This window comes from Chelonoidis abingdonii, chromosome 1, assembly GCF_003597395.2.
Source record: "Chelonoidis abingdonii isolate Lonesome George chromosome 1, CheloAbing_2.0, whole genome shotgun sequence".
Classification (NCBI taxonomy): Eukaryota; Metazoa; Chordata; order Testudines; family Testudinidae; genus Chelonoidis; species Chelonoidis abingdonii.
This window is the reverse complement of record NC_133769.1, coordinates 362,487,823-362,514,511: the sequence shown is the minus strand read 5'-3', so window position 1 is coordinate 362,514,511 and position 26,689 is coordinate 362,487,823. Positions and strand designations below refer to the sequence as shown.

The 26,689-nt window shown below is 39.8% G+C and overlaps 1 protein-coding gene across 1 annotated transcript in view; it reads left to right on the top strand.

Moving 5' to 3' along the window:
• FCHSD2 (FCH and double SH3 domains 2) overlaps positions 1-26,689 on the top strand; it is a 263,587-nt gene that overhangs the window by 144,310 nt on the left and 92,588 nt on the right. Inside the window, exons 4-8 of the mRNA XM_032796414.2 lie at positions 711-787; positions 1,959-2,103; positions 8,022-8,155; positions 12,266-12,320; positions 12,714-12,842. Of these exons, the coding sequence (XP_032652305.1) occupies positions 711-787; positions 1,959-2,103; positions 8,022-8,155; positions 12,266-12,320; positions 12,714-12,842 (540 nt within the window). The remainder of the gene's footprint in view (positions 1-710; positions 788-1,958; positions 2,104-8,021; positions 8,156-12,265; positions 12,321-12,713; positions 12,843-26,689) is intronic.

Below are 26,689 nucleotides of genomic sequence, written 5' to 3'. Positions count from 1 at the left end.
GTAAATAGCATAAATAATTATAAGTAAACTGTATGTTTCAATCTCCAGTTTATAGGCATTTAAATTGATACTGTAAATTAGGGCCTGATCCTGTCAGGAATTAAGCTCCCTCAACTCCCTTTACGTTCAATGAGAGTTGAGGGCATTCACTGTCTTGCAGGTCTGTAGTTTGCTTGTTTGTTTGTTTGTCAAAGAAATTTGTTTCCAGTATCTGATATTAAGCTGAGGATTGTTTAGTTACATATTTATTGTAGTGTACTTTTTATTATAGTTTCTATAAGAAATTTGTTATTTTATTAGGATAACTTACATAATTACAGTAGATATTTTTTATTAATCCATAACATCTGAATTTGTATGTATTTCATGCTATTTATTGCTGTCGCACATATTCTCCATGTTGAATATTCTAATGAATTCTTATTTGTCTACAAAGGGATTAGGATAGTATATATAAAACAAAGCTAATAACGTTGCTATAAAACCAAATAAAGTGAGTCAACATAGCTCAATACAAAGCAAAAATATAAAAACATAGATGGGGAAAGAGGAACTGTTGTGTATTACATTAGTTTATTAAAATTATAGATTACTGGGTTATTTGTTAAAATGTCAGATTTTTTTATTTATATATGAGATTATTATAGTGAAACTCCTTTTTATAGTACATTCTCTTATTGTTTTTAACACAGTCTCTTTATTTTTTATAGGGCATTCAGAAGTTGGCTAGTCAATACTTAAAGAAGGATTGGCCTGGAATAAAAACAGATGAACGAAGTGATTATAGGTAATTTAACAATTGGGGCTTTTTAAATAGCTGTTCTTACATTGCCAATTTGTGTAATTATTCTACACAACAATGAAGAATTCTGTCTTCTGTAGCTGAAATTAATGTTCTTCGAGTGCTTGCTCATGCTGATTCCATTGTAGGTGTGCACATGCCCACGTGTGCAGTCATCAGAAATTTTTGTCTTAGCAGTATCCACAGGGCCGGCTGTGGCGCTCTCTTGAGTGCTGCACTCATGTGTCGTTATATCAGGCACCACTGGCCCTACGTCTCTCAGTTCTTTCTTACCGCCTGTGGTAGTTAGTCAGTGTGCCTTTCCTTGCATAGCAAGGGCTAGCACAGACTTCAAGCCGTAGGGCCTTGTAAATAGTTGTTTACAGTAGTTCGTGTCAAGTAGTTGTTAAGAGTCAGAAGTTAGAGTCCCAGTGGGGACTTCTCCCCAGGCGGGGCATGCTGCAGTCTCCGGGGTTTAAGCCCTGTGCGGACTGTAACAGGCCTATGCCTGTAAGTGACCCCCCACAGCAACTGCCTCAATTGCTTGGGGAATCACATGTGAAGAAAAAGGGTTCTGTTTGTAAACATTTTCGACCCAGGACTCAGAAAGAGCAGGATATTCGTTTGCGAGCTCTCCTCATGGAGGCTGCCCTTTATCTGGCTTCTGAGCCGTCCCACCAAGACTCACCCAGTACCTCGTCCTCGGTGCACAGCACACCCCCATCACCAATGCCCAGAAATAAAATGAAGACGCTTGGCTCCCCGGCACTGGGCAAGAAAGGCCATGGGACATCAAGGCCGAGTTTGGGCTGCCCTGCCACTCCAGAGCCACATGAACCAGCCTCCCAAGTTGGGGCCCTTAGCCCCTTAAAGGATCTGTCACCGACTCCTGGGAGCAGTAGGGACCCAAACTTCGGGTGGCATCGATACCTTCCCAAGCTCCCCTGGCGCTGAGAGAGCAGAGGCCTCCGTACCCACACATGCCTCAGGAAAGAGCAAGGGCTCCCTGCAAGGGCAAGCCAGCTGCTAAGAGTGTCCTACTCTGTAAAGCAGTGCATACATTAACAGTGTTTTATAAGTTATTAGTAGCAGTAAAAGTAAAATATTCCTGTCTCCCTTTTTCCCCTTTCTCACCATCTTTTAATGTTTGTTTGTTTGTTTGTTTGGTTGTTTGTAGGAGCATGTATCCAGTTTGGAAATCATTTCTAGAAGGTACAATGCAGGTGGCCCAATCGCGGCTCAATATCTGTGAAAACTACAGAAACCTAATTTCTGAACCTGCCAGGACAGTCAGGTGTTTTAAAGAACAACAGTTAAAAAAGGTATTTCCTCTCTTTTTTTCTTTGTATTCTTTGTTGAGAGTTATTGTGTTTATAAGTGTGTTGTTCAAGACTAGTAGGGATTGCAGAACAGTAGAAATATTTCTAAAGAATCTGTATACCTGTTTCTGCCTGTTCAGCTGTGTTCCTTTGTAGAAGTTAAACCGTTAGTTTGTATTGAACCAGTTATTCATAATAATGGACTAAATATTCCAGAATGAAGTTTTTTAATTGACTTGAGGGTAGGGTTACCAGATAGCAACTGTGAGAAAACGGGACGGGGATGGGGGGTAATAGGAGTCTCTAAGAAAAGTTCCCAAAAAACTGGACTGTCCCTTCAAAATTGGGACATCTGGTCACCCTTCTTGAGGGTCAAGTAAAGAGGGTCAAAAACCTCGTTTGCAAATCTATCTTCATGCTTTGGCAATCAGATTGAATTGATCCAATAGTGGCACAAGTATAGAAAAAATAGTCTGCTTTGGAAGTGGTGTTGACTTTTTCCAAATGAGTTTTCGGTAGAATAGGCTCTGATTTTAAGTTGCAGTGCATTTTAAACCTGAGGGAGTGGCACATGAAGTTTCTAAAGATGTTATGGAAGTGGAGAAGACTTAGGGTTATCAGACAGCAAGTGTGAAAAATCGGGATGGGGGTGGGAGGTAATAGGAGCCTATATAAGAAAAAGAGGAGCATGTATCCAGTTTGGAAATCATTTCTAGAAGATACAATGCAGGTGGCCCAATCTTTTAGTTAAGAGAGAAAATAAACTGACTTTCATTTTAAAATGTTTTATTACTTACTACAGCAATATAAGAAGATTCCAGGAGTTGTCACTGTTATCACTCTGCAGCCTAAAATGTCTGTAAAGTAAATGCTCTTGTAAAGTAAGGTTGATGTGATGGAAACAGCTACAAGCGTGTTTGCAATCTCTTTTTTTGTTTAGAATATCACCAGGTTCAATCATCGCTGGGCTTCACAGTCTGTTACCATCCAGTTTTTACGTTATCAACCGTTTTTGGCCTTTTTACACACATGACTTTACAAATTACACCCATCCAATGCACAGGCTTTCAACTTGTAATTTTAATGTGATTCACACCTTAACGTGTGCAGTGAGAATGGTTCAGTATTCAATATATTTTTAATTACACCGTATGTGGAATCTGCTTTTATAAATGATCTAAAATGTCTTTTTAAATACAGCAATTCTTGTTCATTTAAGCTGAATATTTTTCATGTTCTAATGAGCTGTGTATTATGAAGAGAAGTTAATTATGGACCTCAGTGGAGTTTGGGGTGAGAGTAGTTGTAATTTGAGGATTGCTAAAATGACATTTTAAATAGGGAGCACGGAGTATAAATATCAGCATTGCAATGAGCAGTTTGTGTCCAGAAGTTACCAAAAATGCTACCCTCTGATGTGCTCTCTATAAGATAGGCCAAAGGCAGAGGGGACAGGAGGTCAAGTTGAGAGAGTGCTGTTTGAACACATACTGCAACTGTCCAAAAAACTGCTTGTGGTTGAAAATGTTTAGTTTGCCATGTAACAAGAATGTTGCTCATTTAGAAGGGAAGGACAGGTAAGTTTTTTATTTACATTGTTTCCCAGAGTTTGTCATGTTTAATTTGGAGTACTCCAGAGCCTGTATCTTTCCTTTCTCTCTCAAATAAAGACGTGACAGTTGCAGTGTTCTTAACTAAAATGAGCTGACATCCCACACTGTAACTTTTCCAGATGCATGGGGTATAAACTTATGCATGTCTCATCATAAGCTCAGTTTTCAGTTCCTTGAGAGATTACTGTAGTGGTCCACCCGCTATATGAGACATTGATTTTTCTGGAGCTCAAACTCTTATTACATGTGCTTATTTTTCTGTGGAATTTTCCAACAAATATGGTAATTTCTCATGTTTTAATTAGTTTGGTAAATGGTTCCTGCTACTGCTTCCATGAATACTAGAAGTTCAGGGAGTTTATGAACCAATGGCAGAGGTAGGAAAGGAAGTCTTTATTTTAAAAGTTTGTGGTAGTATTTTTAAGAGTTCCCTTTCTCTGTCACTTCATCCTCACCATTCACCCTTAAGCCATGATAACTGTTCTTCTGGCTAAAGAGAGCTGGATGTGGCTTCCTCTGGAATTTGTTCACTGCTTCTAAATTAGCGGGACAAGTCCTTGGAGGAACGATGCAGTACTTCCAGTCTGAGAGAGCCTAGGATCATTGTACTTTTTGTATAGCTCAGAATAAGCATGTACTATAGAGCATAATTAAATATTTTCATAACAAAATTAATGTTTTAAACAGTGCAAGTGTGGATAAAGTACAACATAATCTGCTGGGAGCCAGTTGTTTTCTTGGATTTCCAAACAGAGTTAAGCACACAGTTGTTCTTATGATATTTCTGACCTCTGTCCTGGTTAAAAAACCTAATGAAATTCAGATCTGGAGCAAGTAAAGCACTTCTGATACCATACTGGAAGACATCAATGTAAACTTCAACTTGAAACAGTGACACTTGAGATGCTGTCTTATCTACTACATCTTTTCCCCCAAGCTTCTATCTCCTTGATAATGGGACCCTCAACAAGAAACTTCACCTCAGCTTTTCCTGGGTCCTGATCATGCTAAATTAGAGCAACTGCGGGCAACTTCAGATAAAAATCTGTAAAGTTTAATAGTTAGAAGGTTAGATGCAGGAGTTTCAAGGGTGTATACATAGAGGTAAAAATCATTGATACAGAGAAAATGAAACAAAAACTCATCTCTTCCCAACTGTAAACACAGTTTTTTGCATGTTTGAATTAGTCTATAACTCGAGGAAATCATGTTCTATCTAGTGCAGATAGAGTTAGTTACTTTGGCTTCATTAAACCCCCGGAAGAGGCAGTTTGAGATGCTGATTAAGTACCTTTGCATTTTTGTTTCTCTGTTTATGTTCCTTTGTTCCTCTGAGACTACATAGTACAGTGTCAGATTTTAACTTAGATAAACTCATTGTTCATTGCTCTTCAAAAATTTTCTTTAGGATTTCTGGGTAGTAAAGTTCAAATACTTTTAAAAAATTCTTTGGTTTTAATATGTATACAACCCATCCCAAACAAATACTTTTGGAGTTCTTTCTCCTGTGAAGTTTTTACTCTTCAGCAATAAAGCTCCTTACACATTCTACTTCATTTTATTTTTATATGTGTGTGTGTATATATATATATATATATATAGGTATGAACATGGTCAAGTCTTACATATTCTCGTTTTGATTTAAATATTTTAAAGAAAAACTGCCTATATAAGGGCTTAGGCACCTTAACTCTAATCATTATTGCAACAAAATCCCAGTAATCTAAAATAATCATTCAGACAGGAATTCAGCACTCTCCATAAATTCTATCAATTTTATATTAAGTCTGTACTTCATTGGTCTGCTCATTTGAGGTGATGGTTTTAATGTGAATGGACTGGATTTTCATTTCCACTAGCCAGAAGGAAATCTCAGAGTATTAGTGGGAGAACAGATTTCTGTTAAGAAGGGATACATTAAAAATTCCTTGCTAGGCACTTGAATTCTCGGCAGATTTTGAAGAGAGGATTGTACATATCCTGAGATTTTTGTTGCTGTTGGATATTTTCTCTTGAACTGATAGAACTTTTTCCTTAAACCTGTATTCAGTGCAGATTTCAGCCAGAAAGGAAGTTGAATTTGAAAACTGCCAGTATTGAGAGGAGGGTGGTATAATTTAACGCAACTTTATACCAGGATACATGACATTTTAACATTTAATAACAGCAGATCTTGAAATCTGTATCAAGTAACTGTTACAGGTGACAGGCAATAGTTGTTTTTTTTGTTTTTTTTAAATGGTTGTTAATTGTTCTGCCTTTAACAATATGTAACTGAAGTATGATGTTACATCTTTGGATGGTTACACTTAAAGGGTAACACCAGGCTGATTAAAAAGGAAAGAATATGGGTTTACAAAACAGCCTGTTGATAATTAGTATAGTGAAAAAGGAAATGTAGAAAGTCTTTGAGTACAATAATGAATCTTTGAAAAATACATTTTTATGATTGTCCTACTGTGGCATCAAAACTTTGTCACAACCGTTTTTCTGCATTCAAAGGACAAGTCAGAATGTTTGCATATAAATGAGAAGATGCATAATGCTTTACTATAATAGGGTTGTTCATATAGGGCAGGGGTCCCCAATGACGCCCGCGGGGGCATCTAAATGCTCCCACGTCCTGGCCAGCAGTGGAGCATCCGCTGAAATGCCGCCGAATTTTGGTGGCATTTCAGCGGCAACGCTTCTCAATGATGTCACTTGTCAGCTGCAAGCGGCATCATGGAGAGGCGTTGCTGCCAAAATGCCGCAGAAATTTGCGGGCGACGCCTCTCGGTGATGATGCTTGTCAGCAGCAAGCGGCGTCATCAAGAAGCATCACCCTCGAATTTCTGCGGCATTTTGGCGGCAACGCCTCTCGATGATGTCACTTGGTGGTAAATGACATCATTGAGAGGCGTCGCTGCTGAAATGCCGCAGAAATTCGGCGGCATTTCAACGAATGCTCCACCGCCACCACGGTCCTTCGTCTGGCACCCGCCAGACAAAAAGGTTGGGGACCACTGATATAGGGTCTGATCCAAAGTCTGTTGAAACAAGTGAAAAAGACTCTGAGATATCTCTGGACTTAAACCCATATACTGTAATACTTGTGCGCAAATCTTGCCTACTCAAGGTTGAACAGGTAGTTTAAATGAAAATAAAAACATGGATTTATTATTTTATGAAGCAGGATGTAATTCTGGGCATTGATGTCTTCTGAGTTATTTCTGGGGCAGTATGTGTTTTCTCCCATTGAACAATTTCATTGCTATTCCTGCTTTTTCTCCACATACTGTTTTCTGTCAGATTAAAATGTACATTATCAATGCTGATTATATTCTTATATTTTACCTATGCAAACAGATGACATTTTTATTTCACCTCTCCATGAAAAGCTATGATTTTTTTAAGCTTTAGGTATAAAGAAAGTTGTCTTTGTGCTTGATAGTAATTTCCAATTTAACCCTACGCAATTGCCCCATTAAGAGCTTTCATAAGAACATAAGAATAAGGGTAGCAGCAGTGGGCCAGGTCTCCGGTGGTGATTTAAAGGGCCAGGGCTCCCGGCCGCTGCTACTACAGTGGAGCCCCGGGCCCTTTAAATCACTGACAGAGCCACGGGGCTCCCGGCAGCAGGGCTCAGGGGTAGCTCCAGGCACCAGCACACCAAGCGTGTGCCTGGGACAGCAAGCCGCAGGGGGCACTCTGCCGGTTGCCTCAAGGGCGGCAGGCAGGTTGCTTTTGGCAGCATGCCTGCAGAGGGTCCACTGGTCCCGCGGCGTCGGCCAACCTCCTGCAAGCGTGCCACCGAATCCACAGGACTGGGGACCGAAGGCAGCCTGCCTGCCATGCTTGGGGTGGCAAAATACTTAGAGCTGCCCCTGGCAGGGCTCTGCCAGAAATTTAAAGAGCTCGGGACTCCAGCCGCTGCTGGGAGCCCCGGGCCCTTTAAATCGCTGCCTGGGGAAGCCAGTCTGGTCCGGCACACCGGCTCTTGCCAGTATGCTGTACTGGATCATACCAGCTTACTTTCACCTCTGTACCTCATCACCTTGTCTCTCTTGTATCCTGGGACCAACACGGCTACAACAACACTACATATTTTAAACTTTATGAGTTAAATGGTTGCTAATTTTTTTTAAGAGCAATTGAGATAAAAAGATGTTGGTTCTTTGTTTTGATTCATTTTGAAAGGTGGACTGAATCTATAGTTAACCTAAAAGAACTTGTAGAGCATATGGATCTGTGCAAGATTTATTGAACAATAATAGTACAATCATATTAATTCTATTATAAGCTTGTTTGTTGTATTCTGTTTTGCAGTGTGTAGACCAGTTGACAAAGATCCAGGCTGAATTACAAGAGACAGTAAAAGATTTAGCTAAGAGCAAGAAGAAGTACTTTGAGACTGAACAGATGGCTCATGCAGTGCGGGAAAAAGCTGATATTGAGGCCAAGTATGTTCTTATAATAGCAACTCTATAATTAAATATGTGTGTATAAATATCATGTTTGTCTTAATCATTACACTCCATTTTGTTGGAAGAGCAGGATACTAGCTCTGAATAAGCTTGTGTTGAGGGTTGCCTGACTTTGCTTTCATACATCCTGTTGATCAAGCGTGCATCTTGCTTCACAGTTGAGTATTGTTTGGGAAGTGTTTGTTTTGTTTTTATGAGGTTATATCTTTGAGGCTGTAGCTTTCACATACCTCTTGTCCTGTGGAGATAATCTTGCCCTTCCTTTCACTAAAACACATAACTTGCATGTTTCCATTTTGGGCTTTGGCCTGTATTTTTTCACAGCCTGTTGCAATTTTATCACTTTTTTTATTATTATTATTATTTAAAAATCCCTCAAACTTGTTCTCCAAGAATGGCAAAGTTGTGTACCTGGCATCTTTAAAAAGAAAGTAATTACCTGTTACGGGTGTTTTATAAGCTAATGTAAAAGGATGCTCACTCATTTCTCTTTAAAGTTTGAGGTATTTTCTTTTATTCTTTTTCATTTTTAAGAACAAGTTATTTAGGGAAAAAAATGTTCTTCAGGGAGCTCTTTCCACACAATTCAGGAACTGGAAAGTTCTGGAGGTGGTGACATACACTGGCTGGAGGGGGTGGGAATATCATACCCTGTCCACCTACTTCCTCAGAAGATCAAAGGTTGAGCTAGGGGAATTGGCCTGGTCTCACATTGGTATTGTAAAGGTTAAAGTGACAGACTATCAGATGATATGCAAAAGGCTGCCTTCTGCATGCAGATAAAATCCAGTTTGCATCAGATTTGTACAAATAGTTGGCCTTGTGTATACAGTGCTGTTTTCCTCCAGTTTCTTAATTGAGCAATTTATGAAGGCTGGGAGTATAACATAAACACTATCAAATTCTAGATATCCTTTTTATACTAGAATTTACTGACATAATTATTCAGCTTTTTGGGTGCATATTTTATTTTCTAATTGGAACTTGAAAGTTATCCAAAACATTGGTGGTATGAGGGTTTTGGAAAGCTAAGTTTGGATGAATGTTATAAACAATTTAAACAGCTTTATGCAATTAGTCAACTAACAATCAAGTGCAAATCTTAGAAAAAGCAGGAAAAATGTAAAATATTTTATCACGAGTAAGGGATTGTATCCTTCTCCATTCATAAATCGTACAGAAAAAAAACACAGCTTGGAACAATCTAATTCACCTGGGAGTTCAGAGATGGTGGTAACTAATGTTCCTGTGGATACCTTTTGCAACACATTAATTTTCAAAAAAATAAAATAAGAGTAACAGTACCAACTATTAATCACTTTCAAATTGTGGGCAGTAAAAGGGCATGGTTAGAGAGCCCTCCATGAATCCAAGAATTCTTATGTTTTTGGGAAGCCCAACAGGGCTTTAATGAAACCTGAGGCAATCTTTAATTTTTCCCCAGAAACCTCTCCTTAATGTGGAGCTCCCCTTGAGGGGGATGCCAGAAACGGTGGTGGGTGGAAAAAGCCACGCTACAGCCAGGTTAGCAGAGAGCTGGAAGGTACTCCAGGGGCCCTGAAGTTGCTGTGAAAGCAGAGGGCATTCATATTGAATGGTCAAGGAGATCTGCTTGAAACCTGGATCCTGGAGGCCAATTACTTGCTCTTTCAGTAGGAGGCCCAACACTCTTTGTAGAGCTTTCCTTCTCCTGCCCTCGCTCCCTGGGGTTTTACTCAGGGGCAGGCCTGCTGACAGCAATTCCAGGCTCCAGGGCTGTACCTAGGGGGGCGTGAGGCCTAGGGTGGAAGTGAAGAATCTGTCACTTCCAGGACCAACCATACTGGTCAATCGTGCCGGCTGGCAGGAGCCCCCAAAGCACAGGGCCCGGAGTGGTAGCCTCAATTCACTGTACCCTAGGGACGGCTCTGCCCATGGCAGAACAGTCGATGGGCCCCCTAGAAAGGACCGTCTGACATTCGGGCGGTGCTGCGCCTGTGCTGGCTGGTGCCCAGGAAGCTGCTGCCAGCTGTGGTGCTGGGCACGCTCTTTTCCCAATACAGCCAGGACTTCCACATGCTCGGCTGGCTGCCTTCAGTGCCACTGGTACCACGCTGCACGCGCCTAGTTGCCCTGGGGTCCACCCAGGCAGTTGCCCCCTTTGCCTCCCCTCCCCCCATCTGCGGGCCTGCTTGGGCGGGGGGGAGGGTGTCTGCGTGGCCTCAATTAGCAGCTCAAAACCCCAGTGTTTCCTTGTCTTTTTGCTTAAAATAGAACAGCTATTGTGTCTTGGGGACAGAGGTCTTTTTAAAACCAATATAGAAGCTACCAGTCATTGTGGAATCCCTTTTCTTACTCTTCTGTCCTCCACCTGAGATACCAAACAGTCAATATTTGCACATTGGCTTTTTGTGGTAACATTGCATCACGGTAATTGCCAGTTTCTTTAGAATAGACTTAGGCCAGGTTTAAATTAATATAGCTATATCGGCAAACCCTTCCAGTGTATACAACACTTATCTTGGCAAAAGTGCTTATCCTGTTTTACTTTAAAGCAAAAGCCCTCTTATGCTGGCACAACCTCATATACTCTAGGGCTTTTGCCAATATTTTAATGTCATTTAAAAAACTCTAGCCAACATTACTATCCCAGCTAAAGTTTCTAATATAGACCCAGTTTCTAATGTAGACTTGGTGGGAAAACTGTACTGAAGTTAAATGAGGGTACTGGATGTATTTATCAGTGGGGATGGTATGGTTATATATCATATCATATCATCAGAATCAAATATAGCTAAAGTTTGTGGGGGAGTTTATCAGTTTTACATATGAAATTTTAGAAAGCTTTTTAAAAAATTGAACAAAGTTATTTTAACCAGGAATAATTTTGTCCGTGGAAGGATACTCCACTTCTACCAAAATACAGCGTGTAATGTTCTCTTTGTGTACAACAGAGAACAAAAGCTGTTGGCATTTGAAATGGAGTCAAATAACATCTTCTGGTTGGTATTTATGGATGCTTGTTGCTCATAAAGTGAGGTAAAACACAAGGTAAAATTTACAGTTATTGGATAATGTTTTATTTAATAGGTATATCTCCATATATTATATTTATCTCATAGAACTGGAAGGGACCCTGAAAGGTTATTGAGTCCAGCCCCCTGCCTTCAGTAGCAGGGCCAAGTACTTATTTTTGCCCCAGATCCTTAAGTGGCCCCTTCAAGGATTGAGCTCACAACCCTGGGTTTAGCAGACCAATGCTCCAACCACTGAGCTATCCCTCCCACCTTCTGAGAACACTGATTTTTTTGACCTCTTCAGGGTTTATAGCTTGTCAGAAAGCTTAGATATCATCTGATTTAAAACATTTATTCATATTATCTGCTTCACAATTTTTTTTCTTGCTATGGTATAAACAGAATAATGTTTCAGAATTCAGGTGTTCATGATTTTAAGTAAGCTTTCCTTCATACCTCATTGCGAATAAGCCTGATGTTCTTAAGATGCTTGTATGGGCTCTGGCTTTTTTTTAAATGATTAACCTGGAAAAAAACGCCCATACAAACTGATTCCTACCCTATGATCAAAGTTTCAAAATTAGGCTAACACCTGCTTTTAAAAAATGATTTGTGGGCAGACCTCACTTAACCTAACCTGAGTAGATTGCTGGTGATTTTACATTGCTTCCCATTAGAAGGCAAATAGCTCAGGTTTACAACCTTGGCTATCAAATGGAAGACTTTCAAATAGCCATTAAGCAACAAACAACAAAAGAATTTTGTGAGTTCCTGTTGCTACCAGAGCTTTCTGCCATGTTGTATTTAATCGTTTGAAAATTAGTGTAAGATTTGCGCAAAACATTTCAGAATATGCAGTGAAGATGGCTGATTATGCAAATAAGCTTGTTCAACATGTGTAACCACTTCCTGAAACCCCTAATTTTTACTCTTAAATATAAAAATAAAATGTTTAGCTTAAAAAATTGCTATTGAATTATTTTACTGCATTTATTTAACCCAAAAAGAAAACCTCTTCCTTATCAGATAACCCATTTCTGTCCCAGAGACAAATTCTGATATTAATTTATTCTATTGACTTTTAATACAGGTCCAAGCTTAGTCTTTTTCAGTCAAGGATAAGCTTACAGAAGGCAAGTGTAAAGGTGAGTTTCAGAATAAGTATCTACTCAGTAAAACTACAGTAAAGCATTATGTCACTTTCATGGGACACATAACTAATGTTATCTTGAATCTAGAGAGGCCTCACATTTTATCAGGCATATTGTCTTTATAACAACTGGCCAGTTGGTACAGAATGTTTCCCCAGAATCAAGTACAAGCACGTAATGAATCTGTTCAGCCATTCACAAATTTGTGCTGGAATTTTGCCTACTGAAAATTGTATAAAGAATATATACAAATAATAGAAAAATTCTTCAAAGCAGCAACACATATAACAACCCATCTAAAGCCATATATCTTTTAATGCTTTGCTCATAGTATAAAAGTACAAAATCAGCTGCCTTACATTTTGATTTCCTTTTTTTTAAATATAGTTAAAAGCACGGCGGTCTGAGTGTAATTCAAAGGCTACCCATGCAAGGAATGACTACCTTCTCACTTTAGCAGCAGCTAATGCACACCAGGATCGCTACTATCAGACAGACTTGGTGAACATTATGAAGGTAAGGGAACTAATATAGTTTGATTTTCCTTATTGAGGTGGGGAAGAGGATTCATGAGATGCAAATATTGTTTTCATGTATACACATACTGACATTTATATACTTTTATTCCAATATACCAGAGTCGGTCACAATATTGACCCTCTTCTATGTTTCTGATCACCATCAACCCTGAAATAAGAGAATTTAGGGGGGGGAACTGATGATATAGTCATATCATTTGATAACACTCTTTCCATTCCTCTAGTATCTCTGGAGACTGTTAAACAGAAGCTACTAGAGTTAGCCATTGTAAATCAGCAGGTCCAGATAATTTGAATCTAAGAGTTTTAGAAGAGCTGGCTGAGGAGTTTGCTGAACCATTAATGTTAATTTTCAAAAAATCTTAGAGCTCTGCATAAGTTCCAGAAGACTGGAAGAAAGCTAGTATTGTATCAATATTTAAAAAGGGTAAACAGGATGACCTGAGTAATTATAGGCCTTTCAGTCTGATATCAATCCCTGGCAAGATAATGGAGTGGCTGATATGGAACTCGATTAATAAAGAATTAAAGGAGGGTAATATAATTAATGCCAATCAACATGGGTTTATGGAAAATAAATCATGTCAAACTAACGTGATACCTCTTTTGTAAGTTTATAAGTTTGGCTGATAAAAGTAATAGTGTTGATATAAAATTTTTAGACTTCTGTCAGGCATTTGACTTGGTGCTACGTGATATTTTGATTAATAAACTAAAACTATATAAAATTAACAAAGCACACATTAAATGGGTTAAAAGCTGGCTAGCTGATAGGTCTCAAAATGTAATAGTAAATGGAAAATCATTATCCATCGGGTGTGTTTCCAGTGTTATCAGTGAATGGAAGAAAACATAAAATCATCACAGATAAAAATTGGGAAAGAGGTAAATAATGAAGAGGACAGGTTACTGATTCAGAGCAACCTGAATCACTTGGTAAACTGGGAGCAAGCAAACAATGTGTGTTTTAATACTGCTAAATATAAATATATACATCTAGGAACAAAGAATATAGGTCATACTTATAGAATTGGGGCTTTTATTCTGGGAAGCAGTGACTCTGAAACAAAGAATAGGGGTGGTGATGGATTATCATCTAAATGCTAGCTGCCAGTGTGACTCTGTGGCCAAACAAGGTAATGCAATCCTGGGATAAATTGTCTCTCTGACATTGTTCTAGAATACTATGTCCAGTTCTGGTATCCACAAAACAAGAAGGATGTTGATAAATTGGAAAGGATTCAGAGAGGAGAAGTAAGAATGATTAAAGGATTAGAAACTATGCCTTATATTGATAGATTCAAAGAGCTCAATCTATTTAGTGTCACATAGAGAATATTAAGGGATGAATTGTTTACAGTAGGTAAGTATCTACGTAGGGAACAAATATTTAACAATGGGCTCTTCAGTCCAGCAGAGAAAAGTATAATACAATCCATTGGCTGCAAGTTGAAGCTAGACAAATCGGGAAATAAGAGGCAATTTTTTAACAGTAAGATTATTAATGATTGGTTCAATGTACGTGGACACATGGTGTATTCTCCATCACTGATGATTTTAAAATCAAGATCAGTTTTTTTAAAAAAGATCGTAAAACTGGAAGAGACCTTGAGAGGTGATCTAGTCCAGTCCCCTGCACTCAAGGCAGGACTAAGTATTGCCTAGACCATCCCTGACAGGTGTTTTCCAACTTGCTCTTAAAAATCCCCAATGATGGAGAGTCCACAACCTCCGTAGGCAATTTATTCCAGTGCTTAAGCACTCTGACAGTTACGAAGTTTTTCCTAATGTCCAACCTAAACCGCTCTTGCTGCAATTTAAGCACATTGCTTCTTGTCCTATCCTGAGAGGTTAGAGATATGCTCTAGTAATTATTTTGGGGAAGTTTTATAGCCTCTGTTACACAGGAAGTCAGACGAGATTATCATAATGGTCCCTTCTGGCCTCAGAATCTATGAATCTATAATTTTTTTCCTTTCCTAGCTAAGTTTCCAATCTCCATTGCTATGGGACGTAATGGTCATAGTTTGCTTTAAAAAGGATGCCTCTTGAATATGACACTAATAAAAAAAAATTGGCAGGTATTTATCTTTTGTTAAAACATTAATTATTAGACATTTGTTGTCTCAAATGGAAATTAAACACATATGGTCTATTAGACATCCAGGAAAAGCTACCAGAGTAAACACACCTGTAGGCTATGTCACAAATATCAACACTCTCCAACAGGCACATCACACATCCAGATTTGAGAACTGGCCTGATGACACAAAATAACATAAATCGTTACTAATCCTGTGTAGTCTAAAATATTATCCATGTCCTATTTTGTATGCTTCAGCTACTAGTGTATTGTCTCTATGAATTTAACAAATGGCATTTTTGTACACTTTGTTATTTGGGGAAAGTTTAATCTTCAGATTTAAAAAAAAAAAGAAAAAATTCCACAAAAACCCAGAACACTTAAATGAGCCATCTATTGTTTCTTTTTTAAAGTAGGGCTTTTAAGAGTGGGGAAAACTCACTAGTTGGCCATCCTCATTCAGTTGTGGGTTTCTTAAATGCAAAGGGTCTGATATGCTCTTTTTCTAGCAGAGATATTTTTTAAAAGGTTCAGTTATAAAAATAGTTCATATTTGGTTTAACATTTATTGCTTTGGAATTTGTCGATATGGATTTGGCTAATAGCCGTCATGTTCCTACTCTATAAGATGTTTACACCTTTTTTATTTATATTACTCTAAAGTGGTATAAATTCCCAATGTTTTAACCAAATAGAAATACTTTACAAATGAAAAATGGCTTGAAAATGTTTGTTAATTATGTTATTTCTATGTAAGAATGTAAAGCTTGTAGCTTATTTGCAAATGTTTCAAAGACCACAGTTCTTTTGGTGTGTGATGCTGGCTTTTTGTATGTTTTTAGCTTTAATCAGTTTATTGTTTCCAGAATAAGAATTTGCACTGTGTATTTTTATTGGTGGGACAGTGGTTTACTTATCTGTTTCACAGTGCACTCATTTGATGCCTGACTTGCTTGGCTGGAACACATCCAGTCTGTTGTACTAAGTGCTGACGGCTGCTGACTTACAGTTTTTAGAGTCCTTACTATAGAACTCTATACAACTGCCATTGCAGTGACCTTGCAGTTTCTGAAGCTTTATCATGCTTCTTTGAAAGCTTGCTGTTTTGTTCTTGGTTTTTTGGTATGAAATCAGTTTCATACATTAGTTGGTAGAGATGTAAAATAAATGGCCAGTTATCTTTGCTATCTATTCCATTCATGTATATTTATTTTGAATTACCATGCATAGTTTTGTGTACTGAGAATGTCAGTAATTAAGTCACACCATTCTGAATATGGCAACTTGTGGTGTAATTTTAAAAGTTTTTTAAATGCATGTGTTCAAGAAGGCTGTGGTTTTTACATTTAGTCTTTCAATGAACCTATGAAGTAATGTACTTGTCAAGATTTTCTAGATGCACAGACAATTTGACACACACATTTCATAAAATAGACCTCTACCTCAATATAATGCAACCTGATATAACACGAATTTGGATATAACGTGGTAAAGCAGCGCTCTGGGTGTGGGGGCTGCACACGCTGGTGGATCAAAGCAAGGTCAGTATAATGCAATTTCATCTATAACGCGGTAAGATTTTTTTGGCTCGTGAGGACAGTGTTATATCGAGGTAGAGGTGTAAATACATTTTTAGCTTAAGCTTCCTATAAAGATATACAACGTATTGTTAGTGAAAGCACCATGTGTAATTATGCTTATTTTTTTTGTGTTAGAAGTACCAGTAAGGATTGAGGATCTTATATACTAGCCATTGTACAAAGATATTGAAACACCTACATAATTTAGGATGAATGTGTTACATAGAAGCCCAATCATGCTCCCTCTACTGGTTTTACTTCTGCTGTCAATACCAAATATTCGTCCTAGAGGTAGTATCCTACAATAAATGATACTGTTGCACTACAGAAAAATGTTTTGGCAGAAGACAGACTACATACTGTACATCTGGAAACTGTTAGTCCATCCAAAACATAGGGGGGGAAAGTTTGAAAGGGGTAAGAAGGAGAAATATAGGCAGAAATTTATAAGCTGTAAGTGTTCTACAAACAGTGAGTAATAAATAATTTACAGTATCACTGATTTTTAAGTAGTACTGGTAAATTTCCTGTTTTTCTATATAGGTCAAATCTTCACACTTGCTGAATAGAAAGAATTTTAGGTTTAATATAATTTTTTTTAATTTCAAGTAAAAGTGTCCATATGTTACATAGCTTGAATATTCGTGTAGTGTGTCTTAGCGGACTGGTTTCCATTTCAGGTGAGTGAAGGGAAAATATTTGTACATCTTTTAAACACTAACCCTGTGACATTATTTAAGTGAACAGAAAATGTTTTAGCCAATGTTCTTTAATTGGATTAGAAATGAAATTTTGTTTAAAAATTTTGCAAATACTATTTAGCTGTGATTCTTTTGTTTACAATTGGAGGAAATTCCAGTTAAGTTCCATATTACTACTACTTGTAAGCATCTCATGAAACTTCAACTTTAGCTGTCTCTGTATACAGCCTTGAAATCATAAGGGCTAGTGTTTGCCTAGATCATTTATCATTTTTAAACTGTTAAGGGTGGGAAGAAGAAGGAAAGTAAATGTTGGAATTAGGTTAATTCAAGTTTGATCTAGAGTAGTTATACTTTTAGTTCATTATATCTGAGTTAGAAAGGCTAGGATTGTGCTATCCTCCTGCTCATGAACCACCAGTAAGTATGATAGTGTGTAGTAGTTCTTCAAGTGATTGCTCAAGTGTATTCCACAATAGATGTGCATGCTCGCCATGTGCATTGGTGCTGGAAGTTTCTGCCCTAGCAGTACCCGTAATAGTTCGTCCCCAAAACTGCTTGTTTGTTCAGTGTATGGTACCTGTAGTTAGTTAGTTGTTTAGTTTAGCTAGAGTGTCTGGGCCGGTTTTAAGTTGTGCGACACTTGAAGGCGATATGTGCCAGTGAGTGAGCCGCATGCGGACTGTTTATGCTGTTTGGGGGAAACCCATCTCAGCGATCGCTGCAAGATTTGCAGGTCGTTTAAGCCTCGGACCAAGAGAGAAAGGGACATTAAGCTTTGGGCTATTCTGATGGAGTCGGTGCTGACCTTGGCTCTGGCATGCCACTTTGAGTCGGCACTGGGCACCGTGGTGTTGGTGCACGGCGACCCTTCGGTGCCATCGACCAGTCGGCACTGCTCCCCATCCTGGGGCATGGCAAGAAGGCTAGGAAGAGGCCTTCTTTGCCATGGCACTGGAGTAAACCTGGGACAAGGGCTAGACCCATGTTGGGCAGTCCTCTAGGCCTCCGACTCAAGTCAAGCGAAGTAGCCCAGCCCATTCGGAGCAGGCCTTTCTAGATGCCCTCCACACCGGAGACCCTGCAGACGGCCCAGGAGGTTATGTCCATGCTAGTACCAGGAGCACCGCCGTATTGGTCCTGTGCTCCAGAGCAAGCTGCCACTGGGATCTCCACAGTCACCTCCGGAAAAGGTAACTGTCTTTACTGAATTCCAGCAATGAATCAGCATTTTCTGTTGCTGGAGTCTGTGATGTCATATAACAATCGATAGGTCACTTGCATAGTTTAGAATTTATTAGTAGAGTCTGCAGAAGTTATGGGAGAATGAGGAAGATGTGGAATGTGTACTGCTTGCTTTTTGATAGAATGCCACTTTGTGTGGCCAAAGCTTGGAAGAGTTCATAAATAAAATGGCGAAACAGTTCAGGCTTCATGACAAGAATCAAAACTTGCTACTATAGTGCCCTCTCAGTTCTCCCAGAAGCCTTTCCCCAAGCCTAATTTTTAATTGTTTGAAAGTCTCTCTATATCAGGGGTTCTCAACCTTTTTCTTTCTGAGCCCATCCCACCCCCCATCCCCCTTGCTATAAAAACTCCATGGCCCACTTCTGCCACAACAACTGTTTTTTCTGCATATAAAAGCCAGGGCCAGTGTTAGCGGGTAGTAAGCAGGGCAGTTGCCTGGGGCCCATGCCACATCATCCCCTGCAAAGCTAGGTTGCTCAAGCTTTGGCTTCAGCCCCAGGTGGTGGGGCTCAGGGCCTCAGCCTTCAGTCCCATGCAGTGCTGCTTCGGCTTTCTGCCCTGGGCCCCAGCAAGTCTAATGCTGGCTTAGAGGCCCCCCTGAAACCTGCTCACTGACCCCCAGGGGGCCCTGGACCCCTGGTTGAGAACCACTGCTCTATATTATTAGAGTGAACACAATTCCAATTTGTTTAAAGGGAAGACAAGCACGTATATTTTTTTTATAAATTCCATCTCTCTTTTAAGATTAATTTCTTTTCCAGGGAATCATTTTGTAGAAAATCTTATCTGTCTTTTTAACACTGGCTAGCAAGATTACTGGGCTAATCTGCACACCTTGCTGATTAAGCAATGAATCCATTGTTTGCTCATTCAAAAATAAGCAAAGACAACAGAGAGATAGTCCTTTTACTCTTAAAGGTGAACTGACTGCTACCTGTTGCTGTGAAAAAATCTGAAATAAACATTGCTGTGGCAGTAGGCTTCAGCTAAATAAAAATTTTCATTCACGTGATGTCTCACCTCACTCCTGTGAGGTATAGGGAAACAGAGACAGAGTGGTTAAGTGAATTCATGCAGTCACACAAGTTTCTGACAACCATCAACAGAATGAATATGTCATGTCTCCTAGTCCTGTGCCTAACCATAAGATTATATCTAATAAGAATAATTTGTTTTCAAAATACACCGCTACCTCGATATAACGCCACCTGATATAACACGAATTTGAATATAACACAGTAAAGCAGTGCTCTGTGGGGAGCAGGGCTGTGCACTCCGGTGGATCAAAGCAAGTTCAATATAACACGGTTTCATCTGTAACGCGTTAGGATTTTTTGCTCCCAAGGACAGTGTTATATCGAGGTAGAGGTGTACAATTTATATAAAACTTCTGAGAATTAACAAGTTCAGTGGATGAGTCAATGAGTCTTCGGTTAAGATCCTTATTAAAGTTGATAGTTGTTAAACGTTGGCTATACATATTTTCATTGTAGTGCGCATTTTCTTCGTACTGCAAGTCACAAAGGGGTAATCTTTTATTACCTTGCATCATGGACTGGAGTTACAGCTCTCACTAACATTTAATGGGGCTTGCATTTTTAAGATAGTATACAGAGTGTTGGAAATACAACCCCTAAAACTGTTCTCTTTATGGTCATGAAGAAACACCAGAGTGCTTCAAAGTCCTTCTGCTTGAATCTTTTTGCAAGATCCCCTTTGTAATTTTTTATGCTTCAGTGCTGTCTTCTGGCCTGTTTTCCCCGTTATACTTCAGTACTAGTAAGTAAGATATCAGAGGGGTAGCCGTGTTAGTCTGGATCTGTAAAAAGCAACAGAGTCCAGTGGCACCTTTAAGACTAACAGATGTATTGGAGCATAAGCTTTCGTGGGTGAATACCCACTTTGTCAGACACATGTCTGAGTAAGATGTGTAGCTTACATCTCTCATTAAGAAGAGATTTTGGTCCTTCCACAATTTTGTGTGTCAGACCTAAATGTCCAGGAGCAACATCATTCCTCCCTATATGGTGTTTTGTCCTAGCTAACATTGCATCTTATATTTCACATGCGTGCTTTTTCATCTCTGGTGCACTCCTCCAGTGTGTGAGAGGAAAGGAAAACCAGCAAAGTTAGCTGGAAATCATTCAAGAAATCCAAAACAACTATCAGAAAAACCTGATGACAGCCATCGAACACAAAAACAAAAAAGTGGAAACAACTACAACTATTCTACTACTCACAGAACACCGCCCCTGCAAGAAACCAGGGCACCAGCACCCACCACATGGACACCACACAACATTTGAACATCATCAGTTTATCAAGACTACCTTTCACTGCAGCTGAATTATCTGTACTCTCTCAGGCCCCACCACCAAACCTGATACAATACTAACATGTAGAACTAGAAAAATTCTTCCACTGACTCCAAGTCACAGAATTCTTTCACAATAATGACGGCACTACTCACAATTACTACGTCCCTGCCGACAATCACAAGAAAAAATAATAATCCTACTGGACCCCACAGAGTGGACAAAACCATATTCTTGATCATTACATTGACTGCTTCAGGAAAAAAACTGGCTGTGAAATTCTTAACAAACATTACATCCACCACAGTCTTTCAGCAAGTGTGAAGACTTGGCCTATACAGAAAAACAGGAAATATTCCAATATAACTTAAAAATCAGAGAAATGGTAAATTATTTATAACTCACTGTTTGTAGAACTCTTAGAGTTTATATATTTCTGCCTAAGTTTCTCCTTCTTACCCTTTTAAAACTTCCTCCCCCATGTTTTGGATGGACTAACATACAGGTTATCATCAAACAACTATAACCTATACTCAATGGGGACCTGTTTCAGGTTGTGCATATCCCACACTAGACAAGATAGGGTTAATCTAACATTATGGATAGCAGAAGTCCCGTTCCTCAGACTGTGCTGGGCATGCTCCAACTGCTGCCTCAGTATAAAAGGGAGCAGACCAACTCATTCTAGACTGATCGCCAAGGAGGAAGGACGTTTGGTGGAGACTCCAGCCCAGGAGGTGCCTCAGCTTCTGACTACAGGAACCAGAGATCCTGAGGCCCAGACTGGGGACCTGTTGCCTATGGCTGGCTGACTGGAATCGGAATCCCAGCCAGCTACCTTTGCTGAACCCCTGATGACTAACAGACCCCAGCTTCAGGACACATGGTAGGAAGTGGCCCAGAGAGGCAGGGTGAGTGGTATCTTCCACCAGAGAAAAGTCAGAGTGTTGTGGTAGGATCCCCGCTGACTAGGTGGTGACCACATGGAGGGCCCGGGTCCACCTGCCCCACCCCCACCACTCAGGGTGGCGACCCCTGGCTCTGGCCCTTTGGCTGCACACCCCAGACATCAAGGGCAGTTGTACTGACTCTGGCCATTGGGCCAAACAATCCTGAGCCCGCAGGCAGTTGGGTTGACTCTAGCCAATAGTCCGTGCAGCCCTGATCCCTAGGGCAGCTATACTGACTTGGGCCTTTGGGCTGCAAAGCCCTGACCCCAAAGGCAGTTGTATAGACTCTGGCCACTAGGCCACACGGCCCCAAACACAGGGGCATCTATATTGACTCTGGCCATTAGGTCTCGTGGCCCTGCACCCAAGGGCAGCCGTCTTGACTCTGGCCACTGAGCCATGCTGCTTCCAGACTAGGGATAGTCTGGTAGACTGTAATCAAGGTGGTATCACAACTCCAACCCGCCCAAAAAGAGGACGGGGAGGGTGCATACCACACAACAGGACCCTTTCCTGAATCCCCATTTATAGCCTTCAAACAATGCTCCAGCGTCTTCAAGCTCATCATCAGAAGCAAGCTCCCACTGATCAGGACACACCAACTCAAAGCAGCTCCAGACCCTGCCAGAACAGATGCAAAACCTATAGGGTATCTCCATGGCTACAATGATCAACACCCGCCCACAACACACCTTTCAAGATTCATGGTTCCTAGACATACATATCACAAAATGAGGTATACCTCATCCAGTGCACTAAATGCCCCAATAACAACTACATGCATGAAACCAATCAGTAAGATCTGAAATTGATACTCACAGGAAAAAGATAAGATAAAAACACCCTATCACCTGTGGTGAACGCTTCACAAAGTGATCGCTTTATGTCTGACCTATCAGTCCTCAGTCTCAAAGGAAACCTGCACAACACTATCAAAAGATGAGCCTGGGAGCTTAAATTTATAACTCTGCTAGACACTAAAAATCATGGACTGAACAGAGATACTGGAATTAGGGCGTATTACAACAATCTGTAACCCACTAGCCCTGCACCCTTTTGATCTATGTCCGCAGAGGTGTTAACGAGCCACTCCACTTTGAATGGTCCCTTAGAATATGTGTTACACTAAACAATCTGTTCCACCTTGTGTATCTTTCCCAGACCTGAAGAAGTAAATACCCTTGTAAGCTATTTTACTCTTCTAAAAAAAAAAAATTACTCAGAATGTGTGCCTCATTCACAGAAGATGGCTATTGAATGCTTCTGTTTTTAAGTAAGGTCTTTAAATAAGAACTGCCTTAAGAGTGCAAAAGCATATTGGAAACAGGATTGGGGATAGGTCTACAATGGAGTCATGAGTCGTATTATAGAACATAAGAACAGCAATATTGAGTCAAATCAGTGGTCCATATAGCCCAGTATCCTGTCAAAAGTGTCCTTTTCTGTATCACCAGTCATCCAGTCCCAGCTTCTGGCAGTTGGTGATTTAGGGACACCAGGAGCCTTGGGGTATGTCCCTGATCATCTTAGCTAATAGCCATTGATGGACCTATCTTCCATGAACTTATCTAATTCTTTTTTTGAACCCAGTTATACTTGGGACCTTCACAACATCCCCTGGCAACGAGTTCCATGGGTTGATTGTGCATTGTGTGAGGAAGTATTTCCTTATGTTTGTTTTAAACCTGCTGCCTATTAATTTCGTTGAGTGACCACTGTTTCTTGTGTTGTGTGAAGGGGTAAATAACATCTCTCCTCTTATGGAAGCTGTTTCATATCAGTAATTTTTGTTTCCCTTCTCTGCATCTTTTCCAGTTCTAATGTCTCTCTTTTGAGATGGGGTGACCAAAACTGCATTCAGTGCTCAAGGCATCAGTGTAATATGGATTTATATAGTAGCATTTTGCTATTTCCTGTCTTCTTATCTCTCTCTTCCCGAATGTTCCTAACATTATTTGCCTTTTTGACTGCTGCTGCACATTGAGCAGATGTTTTCAAATAACTATCCATGATGATTCCAAGATCTTTCCTAAGTGGTAACAGCTAATTTATATCCCATCATTTTGTGTGTATAGTTGGGATTATTGTTTCCAATGTGAGTTACTTTGCACTTACCAAGATCCAATTTCATCTGCCATTTCATTGCCCAATCACCTAGTTTAGTGAGATGCCTTTGTAACTCTGCGCAGTCAGCACTGAACTTAGCTATCTTGAGTAATTTTGTATCATCTGCAAACTTTGCCACCTCACTGTTCACTCCCTTTTCCAAATCATTTATGAATATGTTGAACAGCACAGATCCAAGTGCAGATCCTTGGGTTCTCCCCACTGTGTCCATTGTGAATACTGACCATTTATTCCTACCCTTTGTTTCCAGTCTCGTAACCAGTTACTGACCATGAGAGGATCTTCCCTCTTATCTTATGATTACTAACTTTGCTTAAAAGCCTTTGGTGAGGGACCTTGTCAAAGGTGTTCTGAAAGTCCAGCTACGCTATATTGACTGGATCAGCCTTGTCCAGATGCATGTTGACTCCCTTGAACAATTCTAATAGATTTGTGAGGCATGATTTCTCTTTACAAAAGCCATGTTGTCTCTTCCCCCAACATACCGTGTTTATCTGTGTGCCTGGTAGTTCTGTTCTTTACTATAGTGTCAACCTGTTTGCTTGGTAGTGAAGTTAGGCGTTGTTAAACATCAGCGTTACATTAGCTATCACCCAATCATGTGGTGCTGAGGGTGATTTAAGCAATCGGTTACATACCATTGTTAATAGTTATGCAATTTCATATTTGAGTTCCTTCAGAACTCTTGGATGAACGCCATCTGGTCCTGGTGACTTACCCCTGTTTAGTTTATCAATTTATTACAAAACTTCCTCTATGGACACCTCAGCCAATGACAGTTCCTCAAATGTATCACCTAAAACGAATGGCTTGGGTGTGGGGATCTCCCCCATATCTTCTTCAGGAAAAAGAGTGCAAAGAATTCATTTAGCTTCTTCATAACAGCCTTATCTTCCTTGAATGCTACATTAGCATCCCAATCATCCAATGGCCCCTCTAACTATTTGGCAGGGTTCCTGTTTCTGATGTACTTAAAAAAATTGCTATTCATTTTTGTGTCCTTAGATAGTTGCTCTTCAAATTCTTCTGTGGCCTACCTTATTATATTTTTACACTTGTCAGACTTTATGCTCCCTTCTATTTTCCTCAGTAAGATTTGACTTCCAGTTTTAAAAAGATTCCTTTTTGCCTCTACCTGCCTCCTTTAAGCTGATGCTTAGCCGTAGTGCTGTTTTGGTTTTTTATTTTTTTTATTTGCAGGGCTGCCCGGGGTGGGGGGCAAGTGGGGCAATTTGCCCCGGGCCCCACAGGGGCCCCCACGAGAATGTAGTATTCTATAGTTTTGCAACTTTTTTTTAATGGAAGGGGCCCCTAAAATTGCTTTGCCCCCAGGTCCCCTGAATCCTCTGGGCAGCCTTTTTTATTTGGGGGCATACATTTAGTTCGAGCCTCTATTATGTTACTTTTAAATAGTCTCCATGCCGCTTGCAGGCATTTCATCCTTGTTGACTGTTCCCTTTAATTTCCATTTAACTAGTTCTCCTTTTTAAAATTAAATGCTGCTCTGTATTTGTGTATTTTTCCCTCTGCAGAGATATGAAATTTAATTATGTTATGTTTGCTATTACTGAGCTGTTCAGCTCTTTTCACCTCTTGGACCAGATCCTGTGTTTTACAAGGACTGAACCAAGAATTCCCTGTCCCCTTGTGGCTTCCAGGATTAGCTGCTCCAAGAAATAGTCATTTATGGTATCTAGAAATTTTATCTCTGCATCCCTTTCTGAGGTGACACGTACGCAATCAGTGTGAGGACAGTTGAAATTTTCCATTATTATTGTGTTTTTTACCTTTGTAGCCTCTCTAATCTCCCTGAGTGTTTCACAGTCATTGTCACCATCTTGGTCAGGTGGTCAGTAACATATCCCTACTGCGTTAATTTCTTCTTTGGGTATTTTTTGAGCATGTATGTCAGAATGAAAACCAGCTGTGCTTTGTTTAATAGCAAGGAACTATTTTAAGATATTTGCACCTTTCATTATATAAAAAAAATCCTTTCACAGCCTGACAAACTTCACTAGGTAGCATTACTAACTAAAGCACTGTTTTCCTCTAGTCAGAGCCTCCATAGTGCACTAAATATTATGGTATTGGCTGTTGGAGGAACTAGAGGAAGTGGGATAGCGTCAATAGATAGAATATTTGATATTTTTTGATATTGTGGTTTCGTTTGTGGGAGTTTTCCCAGTCACCTGTTAAGTTCCTTCCCTATTTACGTTGTACTTTTTGGCTTACTTTTGGTCTGAGGAAGTAAAATTGTTTAGACTGGCTGTCTTGTGCTTTATTAAGTTTCCAGTGATGTTTCAGACTTAAATAAGAAACCAGTTGTACGTAATTTCCCTTGAACATAGTATTTTTACTTCTCTTTTATCTCCAGTGTGTTTGGGTGCCATTGCTTTAGTTTGCAAAGGCAAAATTCCATAAAATGTAGATAAGTTTCCTGCCTACCCCTCACTTCTCTGAAACTGGAGCAATTACATTAACCAGACATGCTAGGATGGGACACAAGGGAAGAGGCAACCTCTGTGGCTGTCTGCACTAAGCATGTTTTTCAAAAATTTCCCACCAGTTTGCCTCCATCATTGTTAACAACTTTGGGAGTCTTGAATTTTCAGCACTGTCTCATCTAACCCTGTTCACAGCAAGTCTAACTGTCAGTGTTTAAAACAGCATCAGCAACTGCCATTTAGTCTACTCTCAGACTTGAGTATCAGAGGGGTAGCCGTGTTAGTCTGGATCTGTAAAAGCAGCAGAGAATCCTGTGGCACCTTATAGACTAACAGACGTTTTGGAGCATGAGCTTTTGTGGGTGAATACCCACTT